This window comes from Sceloporus occidentalis, unplaced genomic scaffold, assembly GCF_023333645.1.
Source record: "Sceloporus occidentalis isolate IW3139 unplaced genomic scaffold, rSceOcc1.0.p SCAF_1, whole genome shotgun sequence".
NCBI lineage: Eukaryota > Metazoa > Chordata > Lepidosauria > Squamata > Phrynosomatidae > Sceloporus > Sceloporus occidentalis.
The window spans coordinates 291,822,263-291,843,126 of record NW_028316981.1 but is presented as its reverse complement, the minus strand read 5'-3'; the positions used below and the strand labels follow the sequence as shown (position 1 = coordinate 291,843,126).

Below are 20,864 nucleotides of genomic sequence, written 5' to 3'. Positions count from 1 at the left end.
AAACTGCTAGAAATGATTTGTTTGATATGGACAACTGCCTGCTTTTCTGTGGATTCTTTTTGTGCTGATAGCTACCTTAATGAGTACTTGTACTTCACAATCTGACACGGCATCACAGTTTTTGTCATCTGAATGAAAATCCTTTTAAAAGCTATCTAAACTGTTGGTCATGCATATTACTCAAAAGGCACCAGATCCCATATGATCTTGGAAGATAATGCAAGTCTGCCCTAATAGGCTATATTTCAGAGGAAAGAATGAGCAAAACTACCTCTGAGTGTTCCTTGCCTAAGAAAATCCTATGAAATTCATGGTGTCCCCATAAGTTGGTGGGTGATTTGAAAACACACACACGCACACACACTTTGGCCAAGACTATATCTTGTGGCAGTTAAATTTTTTGACTCAGCTATGTATGAACAGATCCTCCAAACATTTGAACTGGGTCCTGTATTCTTTGACTTGTTGAAAAATGATTCGATGTAATGGATGAACAGGTGTTTACATTTGTGAATAACTCCAACTTTATGCACATTAAAAATAGAATCTACAACTTAATGTAAGCAAGTATTGCAGTGGGCATAGGTGCAAAATAGGTGCTTCTTGTATGCTGGTCAGATCTGAGATGGCAGTGATGAAGTGGCAAATGGATCTTGCCGTTGTGTGGAAAATGTTGAATTGTGAAAGACATAAAAAATCAAATAAAAATCAAGAGCTCAGAAATAAAACTGCCAGTATCAGAATGCCTTTATACAAATCTATGGTGCAGCCATCTCTGTTACACTGGGTAAAGTTCTGGTCATCAGTCTTCACAAAGGGAAAGTACAGAAAAGAGCAACAAAAGAGGAGCAAGTGAGATGTGAGAGAGGTAAAGAAAAATATGCAAAATATGGAGGAAAATGACAGGGAGAAGTTGTTATTCTGCCTCCAGAGGTCATCCAAATAAGCGGAATAGTGGGAGATTCTGACGAGGGAACAGGAATTGGTTTTTCACACAGTTAAACTGTGGAATTTGCTTATGATAAGAAGTAATGATCATCAGCCAACTTGAACAGCATTAAAAGGGACACTCATGGATGTTAGAACCATCAGTCAGGATAGCTATATATTCCCTCCAGTACCATAGGCAACATGCTGCTCTATATCAGCTGCTGGAAATAGCACCAGGGGGATGCTCTTATACAATTTCATCCTTGTGAACTTCCCATAGCTAACAGATAAGTCTTTGATCAGATCAATCAAGTTTCTTCTTAGTTTCAAATTATGCAAAGAAACCTGTCTTAAAAAGTGCCATCTATCAGCTCAATTTCTTTATCTTCACTTCAGTATTCGGAGAGAAGAGAGAAGGAAAATCTCCTCCGTGTCTTCTAGCATAACGTCAGTAAAAGTGGAAAGAACCTTCAGATTATGAAAGAGAAAATCTTCCATGGCTAAAAACAGTGCAAGCTCCTAAGAGTGGCAATTTCTGTGTGCACAAAGAGCCCTGTTAGAAGCAGAGGCTACATCACAGAATTATAGACTCATATGAATAAAAGTAACAGACTGACTTCAGAAGATTTCAGTGGTACCTCATGGATTTCATGTCAGTGGAGTGGTGAACGATATCTGATCCAGACTCTAAAGTTGCTATCCAAAGTGCCAAATCTTATTCTCAAAACAGTTTCAGCACCTTGGATATCTCATTTGAAGTTCATACTAAAACCTAAAACAAACTCACTAACATGGAAGCTATCAGTAGAATTGGCTCACATATATTTACATATTTAGCACATAACACAAAACACAATATTCTGTATTATTATTATTATTATTATTTGCATCTCAAAAGTACACACAACACATATCAGATGAAAATGTGTTGCAGTGCTGAGGGTGAATTTTGGTGACTTCGGTAGAAGAAACAAAGTAAGGAGAAGGGAAGTGCTGGCAGTGCTTTGCATACCACACACATATGGCCCAGCAAAGAGAAGCTGTTCCAAGATAGTCCAAGACACTTCGCTGCTTGGATGCCTCCCCATTCCACCAACTAAACAGCACAAAATTACCTTGTTGGGTAATTAAGGCGGTGGCTCCCATTAGTACTTTTGCCCTTTCTGGCAGTAAAAATTCAACAGAATTAAATGAAACAATGAACTATTTTCTCCCTTTTCATGGCAGCCCTAGTCAGCATCTTAAGGTGCACACCTCACTGCCTAATGTCAGGGCTGACTATTTCAGAATACAGTTCAATGAACATATGAAAAAGAAATCAGGTTGTCATTTAGACATACTCCTTGGCATTAGCACTGGGCAACCTCCCCTCTCCTTTACTCAGCAGACAAGTTTTGGGGGGTCACTGTGAAACATATACATATAGAAATGTCCAAAATAAGCAATCTTCAACAGCCCTGAGCAGAGGCAATGCCATTTGAGTGAACTCTGAGTTGGCAGGCAATTCCTCCTTTCTTGCACATCCACTGAACCTGACATTCCTGAAAATCCCTAACATCATGATATAAACACTGAGTATAGCTGCCTATGAGGTGGTGAAAGAAGAGGAAGGGGCTGGCGCTACCATGATGCGATCACTTCAGGTGGCAAATGCTGGGTGGTGTGGACTGGAAAACAGTAGCCCTCTGCCTAGTCCCTTCTGCTGAATGACAGACTACTTGTTCCTGGAAGTCTTCCCCACAGTCCCTAAGCTACTCTGGTCTCCTCAAGGGATGTGGAAAAGATTGCTGTATGGTCTCCTCAAGGGATGTGGAAAAGATTGCTGTATCCCGACTGTTGAAATAAGATCCAACTGCCACTCCAGGTGACTTCTTTAAGGTGGTATGGGGAGAGTCCATCTTGTCCTTCACCTCAGGCATGAAAATGTCTTGAGACAACCTTAGAAAGTGGGTATATTATAATAAAACGTACCCTTCTCTTCATTTACATTTGTATCTTTCCCTTCATCCAAAGATCTCAAAATAGTTGCCCACCCCACCCTTTCTCAGACACACATACCAGTCCTTTGAAGTAGTTTACACTGAGTGACAATGACTGATCCAGTGTCATTTGAGTGAACATCATAGCTAGCATCCATTGAAACTCAGGTTTGCTTGGCTGACTCTTGATTTTTCACTGCCCAAAGCAAAATACAAAACAGTACCTCCAGCAGCTATTCCATTTACCGAAGCTGGCCAGACAAACTGTTTGTGAATGTGACTTCACTAATAGCAATGGGACTGTATTCTCTACTTCAGGACTACCTCACTTTATATAACAACTAGGCTGGCCCTAAAGTTCTGTGTGAAAAAGCCCCTTGTAGGTTAAAAAATGAGCATATAGTTGCTTCTGCTTTGACCATCAAATGGATCCTCAGAAGCTTTGACCTCTGTAGCAGAGCTATCTGTGCTTTATCAAGTCCCAGGCTGGATGCATGGCATGTCCAGGCAAGGTTGGAAAAGATGCTTGTTTGAAACCCCAGAGAGTTGCTTTTAGTGCCACATTGCCCCCACTAAGCCAGAGCAACCAAGGGTCTGACTCAATATATGGCAGCTTCCTACACTCCTATTCTAGATTATCCCCTTTACCATATGACTCCTTCCTGGTACCACCTTGTTTGGAAGCATGAAGTAGGTTATGGTATATTGTATATTGGCTTGACAAACCAAATGAATATTCCTCCAGAGCACAAACTGACAAATGCAATACATAACATAAGCCGATGAACAGAGTCAGGGAGAGGGAATGAAGTGCAAGAGGTAAAGCCGGACTTGTAGCATTGCTCTAGCTCATTACCCTGAAATAAATGGGTGGGTAGGTGGGTATGATACTTTCATATTATGTAACATTGCCCCCACTTCCCAAAGTTGCATACTGCCCCCTGCTTAAAGAAGTTCCCCTTAGCTACACCTCTTGTTTGGATGAAACTGGCACTGCCACGTTCATCTATAACTACTATATGGTGCAGCAGTTTAATTATAGTACTTTAGTCCAGGTGGTAAGGATGGCATGCACTTAACCCGTGTGCTACTTGTGAGTCAAGAGAGATGCTGTACAATGTTTTAAAAATAAGATCCAGCCAATTTACCATTGTGGACAGAGTTTTGGGCAGGAGATGTTCAGATCTTTGCTGAATTCTGAAACAAACTAGACTCCCTTGTTTGCCTTGTAAATTTCTCGGCCCAATTAACTCCAGGGATAGTTGTAATGATATAGTGTGACTATCCCAGGGATACCAAGCTGAGACTCTTGAAAGATGAGCAAAAGTGCAGAGTGCAAAGGAGTAATATATAAAAAAGTTGGATTTTCACATGCACGCCCATGTACACACTCTTGCACAGATCAGCCAACTCATCAACATTAACAGTGCAATAAAGCAGGTTATTCAAATACTTGTGTAGAAAAGGGCTGCACCATTCAAACTGCTATTTATTTTCAGCAGGATGGAGTCACTTAAAATTATAATGAAGCCGGCAGTGATTTACCGCAGTTGTTTCTCTTGAAATTGTGCAGGCGAGAAAAATGACTAGAAAGTTACATTATTCCAATGAAGGCAAGGAACAGAGTTATACGTGATATCCCCCCCACCCCCCGGATATATATCTACTACGCTGCAGATTTAGACAGACGTATCCATGCACGTGTGTGTATGATTTTTTTTAGGGGAAAAAAGTAAGACCAGAAAGATGTGTGTGAGGTCTGGGTGACTCCATGCAGCCCCAGATGTTTACAAGGCTCTCTGAAGACTGCAACATGAGACCCTTACAAGGGGTGAGGGGAGAAGGGGGAAGACCTGACAGAATACCACAAAACTGCACACGCTGAGAGAGAATTTGAAGTACAAGTTGCGTTCAAGATGCAGACTTCAAGGTGCACCGATGCTCACACTTAACCAACAAAAACTAAGCAAATGAAGAAATTCACATCCATAGCTGTGTTAGTCTGTCAAATCAGTATGCAAAAGGGATCTTGCAGCACCTTTGAGACTAACTGAAAGAAAGAAGCTGGGAGCATGAGCTTTCCTTGAGACACTCATAGGCTTGAGACACACGGTCCAAAACACACTGCAGAAATAACCCAATTTGAGAGTGCTTTAACTGCTCTGGCTTAATGCTAGGGAATTCTAGGAACTGCAGTTTCGGGAGACATTTAGCCTTCTCTGTCAGAGAGAGCTCAAGTGCCACAACAAATTCCCCAGCAGTTAAAGCACCCCCAAACTGGATTATTTCTGCAGTGTATTTTGGACCACGCGTGTATCTGAGGAAGTAGGTGCAAGTCTACAAAAGCTCATGCTACTTTCTCAGTTTCCAAAGGTACCACAAGGTCCCCTTAGATATTAAGCAAGCAACACTAAGTAAGTGCTACCGAAGTGTGAGCTGTCCAACTAAGGATATTTATGGTGGGTTGGGTGGAATAAAATTAAGAGGCAGAAGCAATAACTTTTAAACTTAAAAAATGCAATTGGTTGGGCAAGGGATACCTGGCCAAGGTGTATCTACCTGATCATCTTTGGAGAGACTGACCCAGTTTTCAAAGCATCCCTGAGTCTTAAAAGAGGGATTCCCTTGAGGTGCAGCTTCTCACTTTTCTAACTCTGGATGGGGAGGGAGACCCAGGCGGTTCCCTCCTTGCAAACTGGAGCAAACTTCACTCCACAAAGCCCTTCCATCCAGGGAGACAGGAGGTGAAAAGCAATCAATCAGTCAATCAAAAATCTTACACACTGTAAAGCGGGGAAAACCTGGCCCTGGGAATGCCGAGAGAAAGCATCCCGAGGGAGGAAAAAGGAATCAAACCCAGTCTCCAAGAGGTTTTCTTTTTAAAGGTGATCACCACCACCGCCACCTTTTGCCTCCAAAATAGATTGGGAGGGAGAGTTCTCCCTTGGCACCTCCATCCAAAGCATCCTCTCCCCAAAGAAAGGGGCTTTTCTTTTTGAGGGAGCTTTCCCCCCAAGGCTCAGCCCGCTCCCACGAACCTGTTCCTCTCCTCAACCCAAGGTGTGTGTGTGTGTGACAGAGAGAGAGAGAGAGAGAGCGCCTCTGAGCGTGGGCAGAGTGTGTCTCTCCTTCCAGAGCGCAACCATCCCCATTTCAAGTAGAGTTTCCCCCATTATACTACATCTTCCCTCCGTATGGGAATAGCAAGTATATTTCGGTGCACTTCAGCCCTTTTAAACAGTGTAAGATCATTGCCCCCAACAAGCTGGGGACTCATTTGATGTGTGTATGAGAGGGAGCCTCTGAGCCCGTGCAGAGTATTTTTTCCCTTCCAGGCTGCAACAATCCCCATTTCAAGTGGAGTTATCTCTGCCGTTATCACACCTTCCCTCCTTTGAGCAAGTGCAAGTACATTTCTATGCCGCTTGGAAGCTGGGGACTCATTTGGGCGACCTACGGAAGGAGGCCAGCCTGGGTCGAGCTGGAGCCTTGGCTGGTATTGAACTTGCAACCTTTTGATAGACTTCAAAGCTATGGCCGTGTTGGTTTGTAGAATCAGTCCGCAGAGAGCTCTTGAGGCTCACTGAAAGAAAGAAGTTGGCAGCAGGAGGTTTTGTAGACTTCAGGCTACTTCCTCAGATGCACTCGGTGGAGTGGAAGCCAGGCCCAGGCATACATGGATGCCACTAGTATGTGAGGCTGTCAGTACAAACTACAAATCCCTTGTGTATGGAAATGAAGTCGCAGGTCCACTCCACCAAATGTATCTGAGGAAGCAGACTGAAGTCTAGGAAAGCTCCTGCTGCCAACTTCTTCCTTTCAGTTAGTCTCAAAGGCGCTGCAAGATCTCTCTACATACTGATTCTACAGACTAACATGGCTATATCTTTGAATTCTCAACCTTGCAGTTTGTGAGCGAACTGCTGCAATACTCAGAGCTAATGCAGCCACTGTCAGTCTATAAAATCAGTCTGTAGAGAGATCTTGCAGCAGCACCTTTGAGACTCCCTGAAAGAAAGAAGTTGGCAGCAGGCGCTTTCCTAGACTTCAGGCTACTTCCCCAGACGGACTTCTGTCCTAGGCGCCAGGCTATTTCTCTCTACGGACTCCGAATGCTCAACCTTGCGGATTGTGAGTGAGTGAGTGAGGGGCTGCAAGAGGGCATCTAAGCACGGTGTCCCCGGGGCTCCTCCCTTGCTTTGCTTTCCCTTTGCCCAAGGGTTAGAAGGGAGAAGGTGAGGGTGCTAGGCGCCGCCGGAGGGGGACTTACTGTAAGGGCAGTTGTCCTTCTTGGTGCCGCTGACGTTGCCGTTCTTCTCGATCCGGAGGAAATACTTGTTGAAGCAGTAGAGCTTCCTCCAGCGGACGTCTCCCCGGAGGTGCTCGTAGCTCCGCACGTGCCTCCCGGCGCTGGCAGCAGCAGCAGCAGCCGCCGCCGAGGAAGGAGACGAAGACCAGGAGGAGGAAGAGGATGCTGAAGAAGCAGCAGCAGCAGCAGAAGAAGAAGCGTTGGCGCCCCGGAGGAGCCGCATCTCTGCCCCGCGGCGCTCAGGGCAAGGCACCGCCAAGGCAGAGGAAGGCCACGGCATCATCATCATCATCACCATCGCCGCCAGGCAGAGGAGGAGGAGGCAGCCTCCGCGGGGAGAAGAGGAGGAGGAGGAGGAGGAGGAAGGCAGGTGGGCAAAGGCGGAGGCACCCTGTATCAGTCTCCATTTGCACATTGTACTGAAGCTCTGGGCGCTGGGAGATGCCTCATGAAAAGGAACATAATGGAAGGGGGCAGCCCGGGGCGAGGCAAGGACGGCCCGGGGCGCCTCTGCTCAAAGCCCGGGGAGCTGCGGAGGAAGAGGAGGAGGAGGAGGAGGAGGAAGAGGAAGAGGCTGCTTCTCTTGCTTCTTTCTGGCTGGAAGGGAGGGCTCCGACATCCATGCCTCAGGGGGCCAAGCGCTTCCCAACGCTTCAGGCGGGCTCCTGCCTTTTCCAGCGGCTTCTTCTTCGGCTTTCCCTTCGAGGAAGTCCTCCCGAGGCAGGAGTCTCCCTCTCTCTCTCTCTCTCTCTCTGAGGGAGGGAAAAACACCAGCACTTGCCTCCGACTCCCAATTCCCCTCTCAGTCTCTCTCGCTCAGACACACTTTCTCTCTTCTTTCTCGGTGGTCTTTTATATATATATATATTGTTTTGGCGGGTTTCTATTTCTCCCTTTTCCTCCTCAGGGTCGTCGGCACCATCTTAACAAACAAACAAACAAACAAACAAAGAAGGAGGCGTCCTGCGGAGAAAGAAAAAGAGAGAGAGGTGACAGTGAGTAAAGAGGACGTCGCCTGCAGCCGGAGGAGGAGGAGGAGGAGGACCCGGCTCCTCCATCCCTTTTGGGTTCAGAAATCCCAAAGGGCCAAGGCGCCCCCGCCCCAACCTTCCCTTTCGCCCCAAAAGGACCCCTCCTTCCCGCCCTCCTTCCCTTCGGGTCCCTTTGGGGCACCTTCTCCTTCTCCCTCGGCGACGCCGTTCTCTTCAGTCCCAGAAGCAGCAGCAGCAGCAGCAGCAGCAGAAGAAGAAGAAGCGGGCTGGGCTCTCTTGGTCCTCCCTCAGGTCGGGGTGTGAAGGGGTAAAGAGGAAGGGAAAGGGGGAAAGGAAAGAAAGAAGAAAAAACTCCAACCACCCCTCTTTTTCTTTCTTTCTTTCGTTCTTTCTTTTCCTCCTCTCTCTCTCTCTCTCTCTCTCTCTCTCTCCCTCTCTCTCTCCTCAGGGTTGCCAACAGGTTGGAAGCCGCCCTCCGCAAGGCTGTCTGGCGGCGAGCTGCAGAGGGTTGGTTGGTTGCCTTCTGGTGGTCAAGTTTTATTGGCAGGGGCTCAAGCAGCGGCGCTGGGACATCTGAAACCCCTTCGCCCCGGGAAGCCTGCCTGCTGCTGGGAAGGAGAGGAGAGACTCCGCCGGGGAAGAGGACCGGCCCTTTTCTCAACTATATCAATCTCCCTCTCCCTCTCCTTCCCCTCCCTGCTTCCTCTCCTTGGAGCAGCAGCAGCAGCAGCAGCAGCCTTCAGCTAATTGCTCCTCAGGCCCTCCTCCTCCTCCTCCTCCTCCTCCTCTTCCTCCTGGCCACCAGCATGGCTTGCAGGATACTCATGCTTTACTCATTTCCCTCAGCCAATCCCCTCCAGGGAGCCCCTCTCCCTCCTTTCTTTTTTCTTTCCTCCCCTTCTCCTTTTTTAAAAAAACTGGTTTTCTAGAAAAGTATTTTTTTAAAAGATGATTTTATTTTCTTTCGGCAGCCAGCAGTTGAGAGCCACCTGGCGCTGGGGCTGCTGGGCTGCCTCTTCGCTCTCCTCCTCCTCCCTCCTGGAAGAGTTGGGAAGAAGGTTATAAGGCAACACCACCATAAAAAAGAAGTTTATAACTACACATATCTAGGAAGTCACTGTTGGGTTTACTATAAGAATCCAGGACATAATTACTGTATTAAGTACTGAGGAGGTATTGTGAGAAAGGAGTTGAGCAACAGGAGTTGTTAATAGAATCTTAAAATCCTAGAGTTGGAAGAGACCGCAAGGGCCATCCAATCCAACCCCCTTCTGCCATGCAGGAACTCTCAATCAAAGCATCCCCAACAGGTGGCCATCCAGCCTCTGTTTAAAGACCTCCAAAGAAGGAGACTCCACCACTCTGTGAGGCAGCTTATTCCACTGTCAAACAGCAGTTACAGTCAGGAAGTTCTTCCTAATGTTGAGGTGGAATCTCTTTTGCTGTAGCTTGCATCCATTGCTCTGTGTCCTATTCTCTGGAGCAGCAGAAAACAAGCTTGCTCCCTCCTCAATATGACATCCCTTCAAATATTTAAGCAGGGCTATCATATCTCAACCTTCTCCGTGCTTTGTTCTATTATAATTTTGTTTGTCTTTAAAAACAATAAAAAAAGAAAGTGTATAGTTTATAATCTGGTTAGGGAGATGAATATACCCTATCTCTCTCTCACACACACAAATGCACAAAGACATTTGCACATACCAGTTGGGTGTGTGTGTCTGCCCTTTGCTTCCCCTCCTCCTCCTGACTTCCATGGAGGTCTCCTGGGCAGGCTTTCTTTCCCCCCTCCAACCATCTCTCTTTCTCTCCCTCTTCCCATTTACTTTTAATGAATCAATCAATGATTTTGGCCTTCATTTGCTGAAATAAGCCCTGGTGAAGAAGGATGGGGTGGGGGGACGACAACACTTTTAGAAAGCATACTCTTCCTTTTGCGCCTCTCAAGATTTATCACTCCCAACTCTTGGTGGAATAAGGTCCCCTGAAACAGTCAATTTCTAATTGCTAACATTACTCAACTTAGCAAATCACGCCTGTGACTTCAAAAGAAAATAAGAGAGAGGGAAAGAGAGAGAGAGAGAGGGAAGGAGGAGGGGACACTTTTATGGGCATTGCAAAGGTTTGCTCATAAAACCAGCCTTTTTCTTTCTTTCTTTTTTCATGATTATTAATGCAATTTCCTTTACCAGAAAGAGGCACATTTTTCCATAGCCATCTATTGTTTTTGAAGGATGCAGGTTAGTGATTTATTTCCCACAGAAGGTGCTTCCCAGTGCATTTGTCATGTTCCACCAGGGCTGTCATGACAGATATACTAGAGGCTTTTCCTGTGATGATCCATGTTCTTGCCAAAAACCTAACAGGCTTCCAAGGTAGGATGTGCCCAATTTCTATGCCCACCTCTCTGCTAAAGAAAGAGGAGAGAGAGGGACTAGCTCTTCTTGGGAGTTTTTCTAAGGATTACCAGATTACCTTGCAGAGTTAACTGTTAGAGGGTTACAAACTGCAGTGAGAAAGTATGCATTGGCATTCACCAGACTAAAATAAATATTGCAACATGCAAGAAGAGGACCCATTTTTTTCCTTGCTCAAGGAAAATATTATAGAGAGAAAAATAGTCTTTTCTCTCTCTTTCTCTCTCTTTTTAAAGAATTGGATTGTCTCATGTAAACATTGAGCTTACTTGGAAGGAAAGTGTGATTTAAAGAAAACGCTGATCAACAGAATGAAATTGAAAAACAGCCAGAGCATTGTATGGTGTGCATTTGGAATCAATCTTTCCTTGACTAGCATGCAGAACATATGCAATGAGCAAATAGTTCTTGGATTTGACTGATTCATTAGCTTGGGCTTTAGAATATATTGGTTGTGTTGCAGTAGAAAATTAGACTTGACTTTAAAAAAAAATTATGATGTGTACTTGGCTACCAAAAAGACTCATTTTTGAAATTTATGAACTTTAGTTTGGGGGGGAGAAACATTTAAACAGCCTTTAGAATGAAAGAAAAGAAAAGTCTCTTTCTGGAATTCATGTGTTTTATTGCATTGTTTGTACAACTCTGAAATATTTGTTCTTCATATTTGGAAAGTGGCAGGGTTGCATTTGACTCAAGGGATTTTTGACTTCAGGAAAAATGGACCAGAACCCTGTCAATACTTTGGAAAATGTGCTCATTTCTTTATATTTATATTATATTATATTATATTATATTATATTATATTATATATTTATATATAGTTTGGAGAAGAGACGGTGAAGAGGTGATATGATAGTCCTGTTTAAGTATTTGAAGGGGTGTCACATTGAGGATGGAGCAAGCTTATTTTCTGCTGCTCCAGAGACTAGAGCACAGAACAGTGGATGCAAGTTCCAACTCTATGATTCTATGATTTATTTGTTGCCCAACAGCTGACATTTTCTGGCAGTTTACATTAAAATCTATGTAGTTGCAGAGAATCCCAAGAAATTACCAAGTGTTTAATACCACTCATTTTATTTGCTGGTGTAAGGATCATTTTTTACAATATGTTTCTTCTCACTTTTCAGCCCAAAGGATAATTTGACTGTGTTTATAAAGAAACCATTGCCCTAAGATAGCATGGAAGCCATCTAGAGAAAACAATGCTGTTAATGCCACACCTAATGAACAGGACTCAAAGCAGTAATGGACTGGCTGGGGGAAAGCAGATTGAAGCAGCTATAGGGATACAACCTCCAGTTCTGGATGGGGTCACACTCTCCACAAAAGACAGTGTTTGCAGTCTGGGGGTGCTCCTAGATCCATCACTATAGATGACTAATCAGGTAAATGTGACGTCAGGAGTTCCTGTTATCAGCTCCAGCTGATATGCCCCCTGTGCCCTTTCCTGGAAGTCAAGGACTTTGAGACCATAGTACATGCAGTGGTAACCTCACGCCTTGATTTCTGTAATGCACTCTACATGGGGCTACCCTCATGCTTGGTTTGGAAACTTCAGTTAATACAAAACATGGCAGCCAGGCTGGTCTCAGGTACAACTAGAAGAGACCACATAACACCGATTTTAAGATCACTTCACTGGCTGCCTATTAGTTTCCAGGCCCAGTACAAGGTGTTGGTTATTACCTTTAAAGCCCTAAATGGCTTGGGTCTAGCTCAGGTCCTTTGGGAGGAATCTGCTTCAACCTATAAAAACTGGGTAGTCTGCTATTGCCCAGAGGACATTTTGACAAACACTCCCAGATTATGGAATGGCCTGCCGGAGGAGATCTGTCACATTACCACCTTAACCAGCTTTAAAAAAGCTGTTAAGATGCATCTCTCCCAGCAGGCCTTTCCCGACTAGATCCCTGGCCACCAAAAGTAAGCCCCACTTGTTATACCCTGACTTGGCTGCAGTTACTCTTTGTTTGACTAGTATTTTAAGTTGTACTTTATCCTGTTTTAATCGCAAACTGTTTAATTGTATTTTAAGGGGAGTGGGATTTTGGAATGTGGGAATGTATGTTTTAATTGGTGTGAACTGCCCCGGTTGTGTTACACAGAGGGGCGGGATAAAAATAAAATGTATTATTATTATTATTAATTGTATTGATAGCCACTTTCCCCTGACAAAATTCAAATTGGTACAAAAGGGCATTTCTTCCCAAATCTGAATAGTGTCTTTTAGGCCACATGATGGAACTGGCTGTGCTTTCTCCTCTTCCCAGCCTTTCCTGGTTTCCTGTAATTTTACCACGCATCTTGCACTCCTTTGGATGGCTGCCCAATCCAGTCCTCTTTGTACCACACTCAGTGACATCCCTAGCATGTATGTGGTGGTGTGGCCTACACTGGGTGACACCCCAGGAGAGGGATGACATCCAATTGGATAATCCTCCCACTGGGGGAGAGGGGTGGGCACTGGGCCCTGCTTCTTCACCATCTTGGCAGTTTCTCACATGTAGCCACCACCACCACAGGGAACAACAAGGCCAAGCACTCCTGGCCCTGCTTCCCTGCCACAGCAGTAGTCTCCTTGTGAAGAGGCCATCACCATTGCAGCAAAGGAGAAGGGGAGAGCATGACCTTTTGGCCATGCCCCCAGCAGCCCCACCTCCCACTGCCACAGTGAGTGGTCATGAGAAATGGAGGGAACTTTAAATGTCTACACACAGACACAGAGGACGGAAGGCAGGTGGTGCAGGAGAATTGGGGCGGGTAGGAAAGCAGGATACAGACAGGATGGTGGCAGTAATGGGAGGAAGCATGAAGGGGGTTCTGATGGTGGTTGCCAGTAACTTTGGTGGATCCAGTGGTGTCACTGGCAGGATGTGGGAGTTGTGTATCACACAATTTCAGTCACTTTATACAACATTTTAGACTGGCTATTGTGCAAAGTAAGTAAAATTCCAACTCTGGTCCAAAACATATATTCTTCACATTTGTGTCTGCGTTTCTTCCAAAGAATGGAGGGTAGTGCATATGGGATGAATCAGAGGAAATTACTGCATGACAGTCTTGTGGTGCTGTTATTCCATGTTTACTATTCTGGCTGTCTCCTGTGGTATTCTGGGATTTGCAGTTCAGGGAGGGGCACTTAGAATTCCCAGACAGACATCTCTTAGGCCTCACTAAACTACAAAGCTCAGAATGCAACAAGAAGCAGCCAGAGTAGTAAAAGTGGAATAAGAATGTAATGCAGTAATCCCCTGTCTTGTCCTCACAGCATCATTATGTACTATGGAAAACTGATAAATAGTCACTTGCCCATGGCCACCCTCAGAGGGGACCGATCTACCTCCCCATTATTGATCATAAACACTGCTGATCATAAACACAGTTCAACATAAATGGGTGGGTCTGTTCTACATCAACTCACTTCCTCTGACCTAGGAGGGGACCCAGTCTACCCACAGGCCTAATGTTGTGGCTGGGTGCTTCACTCTGGCTTAAGCCTTTGGCCATGAGCTGCTTCACTCTGCAGCAATTTGGTGGCAGCCTTGAGAGAAGGAGCAATAATAATAATAATAATAATAATAATAACAACAACAACAACAACAACAACAACATTTCTTTTTCCTCAGGCTTGCTGCTGCCTTCCTGGTCAAGCACTTCTATTTTCTTTCTCTTTCTACTCAGGGCCACTGTTGCCACCTCCCTGATGAAGCCCAGCCATGAAACCAATGGTGTGGGTATAGTTTCGGCATGCTTGGGTGGGTGTAGACTGTGTCCTCCTGGATCAAGTGAGTTGGTGTTGACCGAAATGACTATCTTCCCTACTTTACCCCTCCCATCCCAGTGGTTAGGAAGTGAGAATTATTAGGACTAGCCACCCTGCACATGTTAAAAATAAAATGGCAACAACACACTTGCTGGATGAAGAATGCCACCTAATAGTCTGTCTTGCTACCCAACTACACCCTACTCACTGATGCCACACCAACCCAGCAGTACACAAGTTGCAAAATACAACAACACCTCCCCCAAAATGCCAGAGTAATCTCAGTTTATATCCCTCAGGTGTTGAAATGAATTGCTTTCACTTCAAATATAAGGGAACATCATGTGCTCCTACAGAATCAGCATTGAGGTAAGTATGAATTATTCTACAGGTGTAGATTCACCCACTGAGTGGGATCAGAAATGCTTAGGTAGACATTTTGTTTCCTTTTTTTAGTAATAACTTTCCAAAACATGCAAATTTCTTTGTGAACATGAGCTTGAGAGTATTAGGATCATAGGGAGCTGCACTAGACTGAATTAGACCCTTGATCCATCTCGCTCAGTATTGTCAACTCTGATTGGTACCTACCAGAATTTCAGGCAAGATTCTTTATAAACTTTACTTCCACCCAACCAGTCCTGAGCTTTGATACCTTTCAAGATCAGATTAGATCATGTGTGTTTCATTCTGACATGGTGGTTTTAAAAATGAATTTAACGTTCATATAAACATTTCAAAATCTAATTCCTTCATTAATTTAAAGCTGAGCGTTAAAATTCAAATTAAGTTTGTAACTTCATAAATTTGAATATGGGCAAAAAAAAAAAAAACCAACTGTGAGAGAAAGTACAGATTTGCTCAATCCAAGGTTTGAGTGCTTAGATACAAGGGAAGAATTGGCTTTCAATCCCTGTGTATTTAATTGTGTTTGTGATACTGAAGTTGGGATGCCACCTCTTTTTTTCCTGGCAGCCTCCTCAGATTTAACAACCATTTGACAGGCAAGTATAACATGATTCTCTCCATAGTGAGAACAGTTGTTTCTACTGGATCTGGCCAATGCAGATGGCTGATAAGTTCATTTGGTTGGTTTTTTTTAACATGAACTTGCCTAAATGTCCCTATAAACTTGACAGAAAGAACATGAGTTTTTAAAAAATGAATGTGGGAGAAAGAAAAACAGATTAATCCCTCAGTTGCACATGAGTCCATGAAGTTCTGACAGTGGAAAATTATATCGATTAGTAATTCTATCTTATTACCACATTTCACTTTCCAGTGATATTCATGTCTTAGCTATTCAAAACAAAGTTCCACGGAATTCAATGAAATCTATTCTGAAAAAACACACATAGGCGAATAACCTTGATATTGTTATTGTTTATGTGCCAATAGTATTTTGGAGGTCTAATGAAGATATTTACAACTATTTAACTTTTTTTTTCTGGTACAGAAATACCGTTGGTTTGATTCTTGGTGTAAAAGGTTCTAAGCAGAGCCAGTTTGCAACTTTGGTTTGATTCTACAAATTAAACGATTTGCTTAGAAAATACCCTTAGAAACTATTGTATTAAATCCAGTTACAACAGGTGCAATATTTGGTGAAGAAACACTCATAGACTTCTTTTTCTCTATACTGTGTGATGACAGGATGGGCACTTACAAAACAGGCTCAATGAAAAGCTGACGTAGCTTTTTAGATTATATCTCATTCCTTTTTCCCTACTTTCTGTAAAGCCTTTCTTTTATAGCACTGTTGAATCCCTAAGTACCCTACTACTTTGTATTGTTAGTTCCCCTCTTGGGTTTGCCCAAAAAAGCCTGAGAAAAGTTGCGGAGGAAAGATGCACTATTTAACGGAATTCAATCTCTCCCAATAGATCTGAATCACTAACATAAATGTATGAATGTAGATTATATCTCTGTAATGAGGCCTGAATCATTCTCAGTTACTTCAAAGGACTGAAATTCAACCTTCCTTTTTAGCAGCAACAATCAGACCTTAATGGGTTCCTTTATTAATTGTTCCCACTGCTAGATTTGAAAGGGAGCTATCTTCAGTCTAAGTCCTAGGTTAGAAGAGGTACCTATTATCTCTAAAAAAAAAAATTCTCTTTTTCTCTCTCTCTTACTTCAAGACCTTTTCAAATGTGCAAATCATTTTGATGCCTTCTTGCAAACATTCGATAATACTAACACATCTGTATTGCAGTGGATTAATGATAACATAAGGAAGAACATAAAATATGAACCAATGTGGTTTATACATTATCAGCTTTAATGTTTCTTGAGGAGAAATTAAATTCACCTTCCCTTTGGAACAAATACACAAACACACACACACACACACGCGCACAAAATTTTAAATGATCTTTTAATGTGAACAAATTGCCTTCCTGTCATTAACATTGATTTCATTGCAGGGGTAGTGTGATTTCTCTTTCCTGTGTAAATATTACACATAAGAGTGATGTTATTAAAGACTTAGCTGTAATAGGGAAGTTCAGAATGAAATCCTAGCTGGGTCGTACAAGGAGTATACCCACTGAAATCAATGGGACTTAAATTAGTCTGCGCTGATGGGATGTAATGGGTCTATGCTAAGCATAACTAAATCTGGATCCAATCCATTAACCCTTCATTTTCACATCATTAACTAAGGTTGAATTAAATAAAGTTGAGTTACACACAAGCTAGTGAACAAACTTGTGAAATTTCATGCACCAAAAATCAGAAGCAGATGATCTAGGTTTTTTTTCTACATGGGAAACACAAGGTTGGTCTTTATAGCAACCTACTGGAAGACCCAGCAGAATTAAATATGGATAGTTTATGCATGCAGGTCCATATGACCTCATGACAAATGTTTTGGCATGAAGCTGTAAAGTTTTTCATAATTTTTTTAAAAATTCATATTAATAGTTTATAGAAGATAAGTGATTTTCAGTGCTTAATGATAGGATAAGAAACACTTTATAAATATTAGTACTCATTATCAGCCAAGATCAGTGGGACTTGCTTCCATTCAAATTAATGTAAGACTAACAGGATATGGGATGAGTGTTTCCAAGTACAGTTTGGATTTTCATTTTAACGAAAGAAGTGGAGGACAGTACTGGGCAATTCTAATATTAAGATTTCCATGGATTGTACAGACACCTTTGTTGTTGCTATTAATTTCTGTAAAGTTAGCCCTATGAGTGAGAGACCTCCAAGTACATTGGCTGCCTATTTGCTTCTGGGTTCAGTACAAGGTGTTGGATTTTACCTATAAAGCCCTGCATGGCCTGGGTCCAGACTACTTGAGGGAACATCTCCCCCCATACAATCCTTCCTGCACACTCAGGTCCTTGAGGAGTAGGGTTGTCATAATTGTCCACTAAAATCAGGGACAAAATGTGGAACAAATTCTAGACTAAACTGTAGGAGAACTGCAGGACAAAACTCAGCCCAAAATGTAGGACATTTTAGAAAAATGGTGGACCTTAAATGTCCCATATTTTGGACTGAGTTTTGTCCTGCAGTTGTCCTACAGTTTGGTCTAGAATTTGTCCTACATTTTGTCCCTGGTTTTAGTGGACAATTATGGCGACCCTATCTAGGAGGAATCTACTACAGCCGAAGAAAACCAGGCTGGTGGCGACTTCCCAGAGGACCTTTTCAGCCACTTCTCCGAAAATATGGAACAACCTTCCAGAGGAGATCCACCAAATTACATCTTTAGAGGCCTTTAAAAAGGAGATAAAGACGGATCTCTTCCGGCAAGCCTTTTCAGACTAACCTCCAAAATGAGAACCTGAACTGCTCACCTACCCACTGTCTCTCCCTATGACCACTCCTGTAAATATTTTTCTGTGCTCCTAATTTTAGCTGCATTCTCTATGCAACTGGGTGTAATGTGTGATACTGTTATGATATAGTATGATATTTTATTTGTACTTTAGCAGAAGGAGGGAGGGCTAGGGGCTTGGGATTATGTTACTACTGTTTTTAAATGTTATATTGGACTGTTGTTACCCGCCTAGATCCTCGAAAGGGAAAGGTGGGATATATATATATATATATATTATTATTATTATTAGCCACCCTGCCTGAACAGTCTTGCTCAGGTCTGGCACACTTGGGACTGTGGCTTCCTTGATTGAGTCTATCCATCTATAATGTGGTCTTCCACTTTTTCTACTGCCGTCTAACTTACCAAGCATTATAGTCTTTTCTAATGAATCTTTTTGTCTCATGATATGGCCAAAGCATGCCAACCTCAGCTTAGTCATCTTTGCTTCTAGAGAGAATACGAACTTGATTTAGGATCCATCCATTTATCTTTTTAGCTGTCCACATTATTCACAGAACTCTTCTTCAGTGCCACATTTCAAACATAGTTGATTTTCTTTCAATCATTTTTTATCACTGCCCAGCTTTCACAACCATACATAGAGATAGGGAATACTATGCATGGGCCATCCTAACTTGGTATTCAGTGATATATTTTTACACTTCAGGATCTTGTCTAGTTCCTTCATAGATGCACTTCTGAGTCTCAGTTGTCTGCTGATTTCTTGACTCCATGCAGTCTCCATTCTGATTAATGACTGAGCCAAGATATGGACATTTTGTCATCATTTCAATGTCTTCATTGCCTGCTCTAAAATTATATAAATCATTTGTGATCATCATTTTTGTTTTCTTTAGCTGTAACTTGCCTTTGCATTTTTTTTTCATTGACTTTCTTCAGCAACCATTCCAAGTCTTTGCTATTTTCAGGTAGTAGAATGGTGCAATTTGCAGATCTTAAATATTGATGTTCTTTCCCCCAAATTTTATATCTCCTTTCTCAGGATCTAATCCTGCTTTATGTACGATATGTTCAACATATAGTTAAATAGATAGCGTGATAAAATGGAGCCTTGCCTGACCCTTGCCTGATTTTCCTCTGAAATTCTTTGGTGAGCTCCATTACCCAACATATGTTTGCAATCTGATCCCTAGTGCCTCCTTATTTCCTGAACCCAGCTTGGACATCTATCATTTCTAGTTCCATATATGGTGAAAGTCTTTGTTGCAGCATTTTGAGCATTACTAGGCTTGCAAGGGAAATTAAAGCAATGTTATTGTTGGTTTTTTGTGAGTTTTTCGGCTATGTGGCCATGTTCTAGAAGATTATCTTCCTGACATTTTGCCAGCCTCTGTGGCTGGCATCTTCAGAGAATGCTTGCCTGGAAAAAGTGGGTCTATATATATATTGTGTGAGCCTGGGAATGCAGGAGTGATTTGTATGTGTATTGTTGTGTGCTGATGGCTGGCCTCAGGCTGGGAGGCTAATGCAAAAGATGATTAATGTCTGCTAATTGGTGATCATTATCTGCTGGGAAAGCCCCTGACTCTGAATGGTTTCCCATTTGCATTTGCTGAGTCCTTATTTTGCTATTCCTCAGGACTGGTAGCCAAATTTTGTTCACTTTAAGGGTTTCTTCTTTCCGGTTGAAATTTTTGTGGATTTCAATGGCTCCCCTGTGCATCCTGACATGGTAGTGGTTGGCATGGTCCAGAACTTCCGTGTTTCCAAACAGTATTTTATGCCCAGGATGGTTTGTGGCATTTTCTGCTACTGCTGATTTTTCTGGCTGGCCCAGTCTGCAGTGTCTCTCATGTTCCTTGATTCTGCGTTTGGTGGTCCCTATGTAGACTTGTCTGCAGCTTCAAGGTATGCGGTAAACTCCTGCTGCTGTGAGAGGGTCACTCTGGTCCTTGGCTGAGCGAAGCATTTGCTGGATTTTCTTCGTCGGTTTGTAAACGATTTGCAGGTTATGCTTCCTCACCACTTTGCCTATTCTGTCCGTGACTCCTTTGATGTATGGTAAAAATACCTTCCCTTTGAGTGGCTGCTTGTCTTCACTCTTCTGGGTTTTCCTGGGACTGACAGCCCTTCTGATGTCTGAGCTGGAATAACCATTAGCCTGTACAGCCCGGTCCAGGTGCTTCAGTTCATCTTCCAAGAAGTGGGGTTCGCAGATGCGTTCTGCTCGGTCTACCAGTGTTTTGATTGTACTGTACTTCTTTTTTGTCCTGGGTGATGGTTGGAGTTCTTGTGCAGGTATCGGTCTGTATGTGTGGGTTTTCTGTATACTGTGTGACTCAAACATTGGTTTGGTTTGCGGATGACTAGGACATCCAAGAATGGCAGTGTTCCTTCCTTTTCTTTTTCCATAGTGAATTGGATGTTGGGGTGGATATTGTTCAGATTGTTCAGGAACACAGCCAGATCTTTTCTCCATGGCTCCAAATGGTGAAAGTGTCATCCACATATCTGAACCAAGTTGTTGGCTTTTTCGGTGCTGTTGTTGTTGTTGTTGTTGTTGCTGTTGTTATTACTATTATGCTTTATTTATATAGCATTGTAGATTTACACAGGGGTGTACATACAATCAGTAAAATAGATAAAAATAAACCTGCCTGTGTGTACAT

The 20,864-nt window shown here is 43.1% G+C and overlaps 1 protein-coding gene across 3 annotated transcripts in view; it reads right to left on the bottom strand.

Annotated features, from left to right (window-relative positions):
* FGF10 (fibroblast growth factor 10) overlaps positions 1-8,880 on the bottom strand; it is a 121,019-nt gene extending 112,139 nt beyond the window's left edge. For all 3 annotated transcript variants that reach the window (XR_016277789.1, XM_089495828.1, XM_089495838.1), the window contains exons 1-2: positions 8,392-8,880; positions 7,180-8,181 (exon numbers count right to left, since the gene is read on the bottom strand). Coding sequence is in view for 2 of the 3 variants with exons in the window: in XM_089495828.1 (XP_089351954.1) it covers positions 7,180-7,633 (454 nt within the window). In the remaining variant the exon portion in view is untranslated. The remainder of the gene's footprint in view (positions 1-7,179; positions 8,182-8,391) is intronic.
* Positions 8,881-20,864: the final 11,984 nt, after the last annotated feature.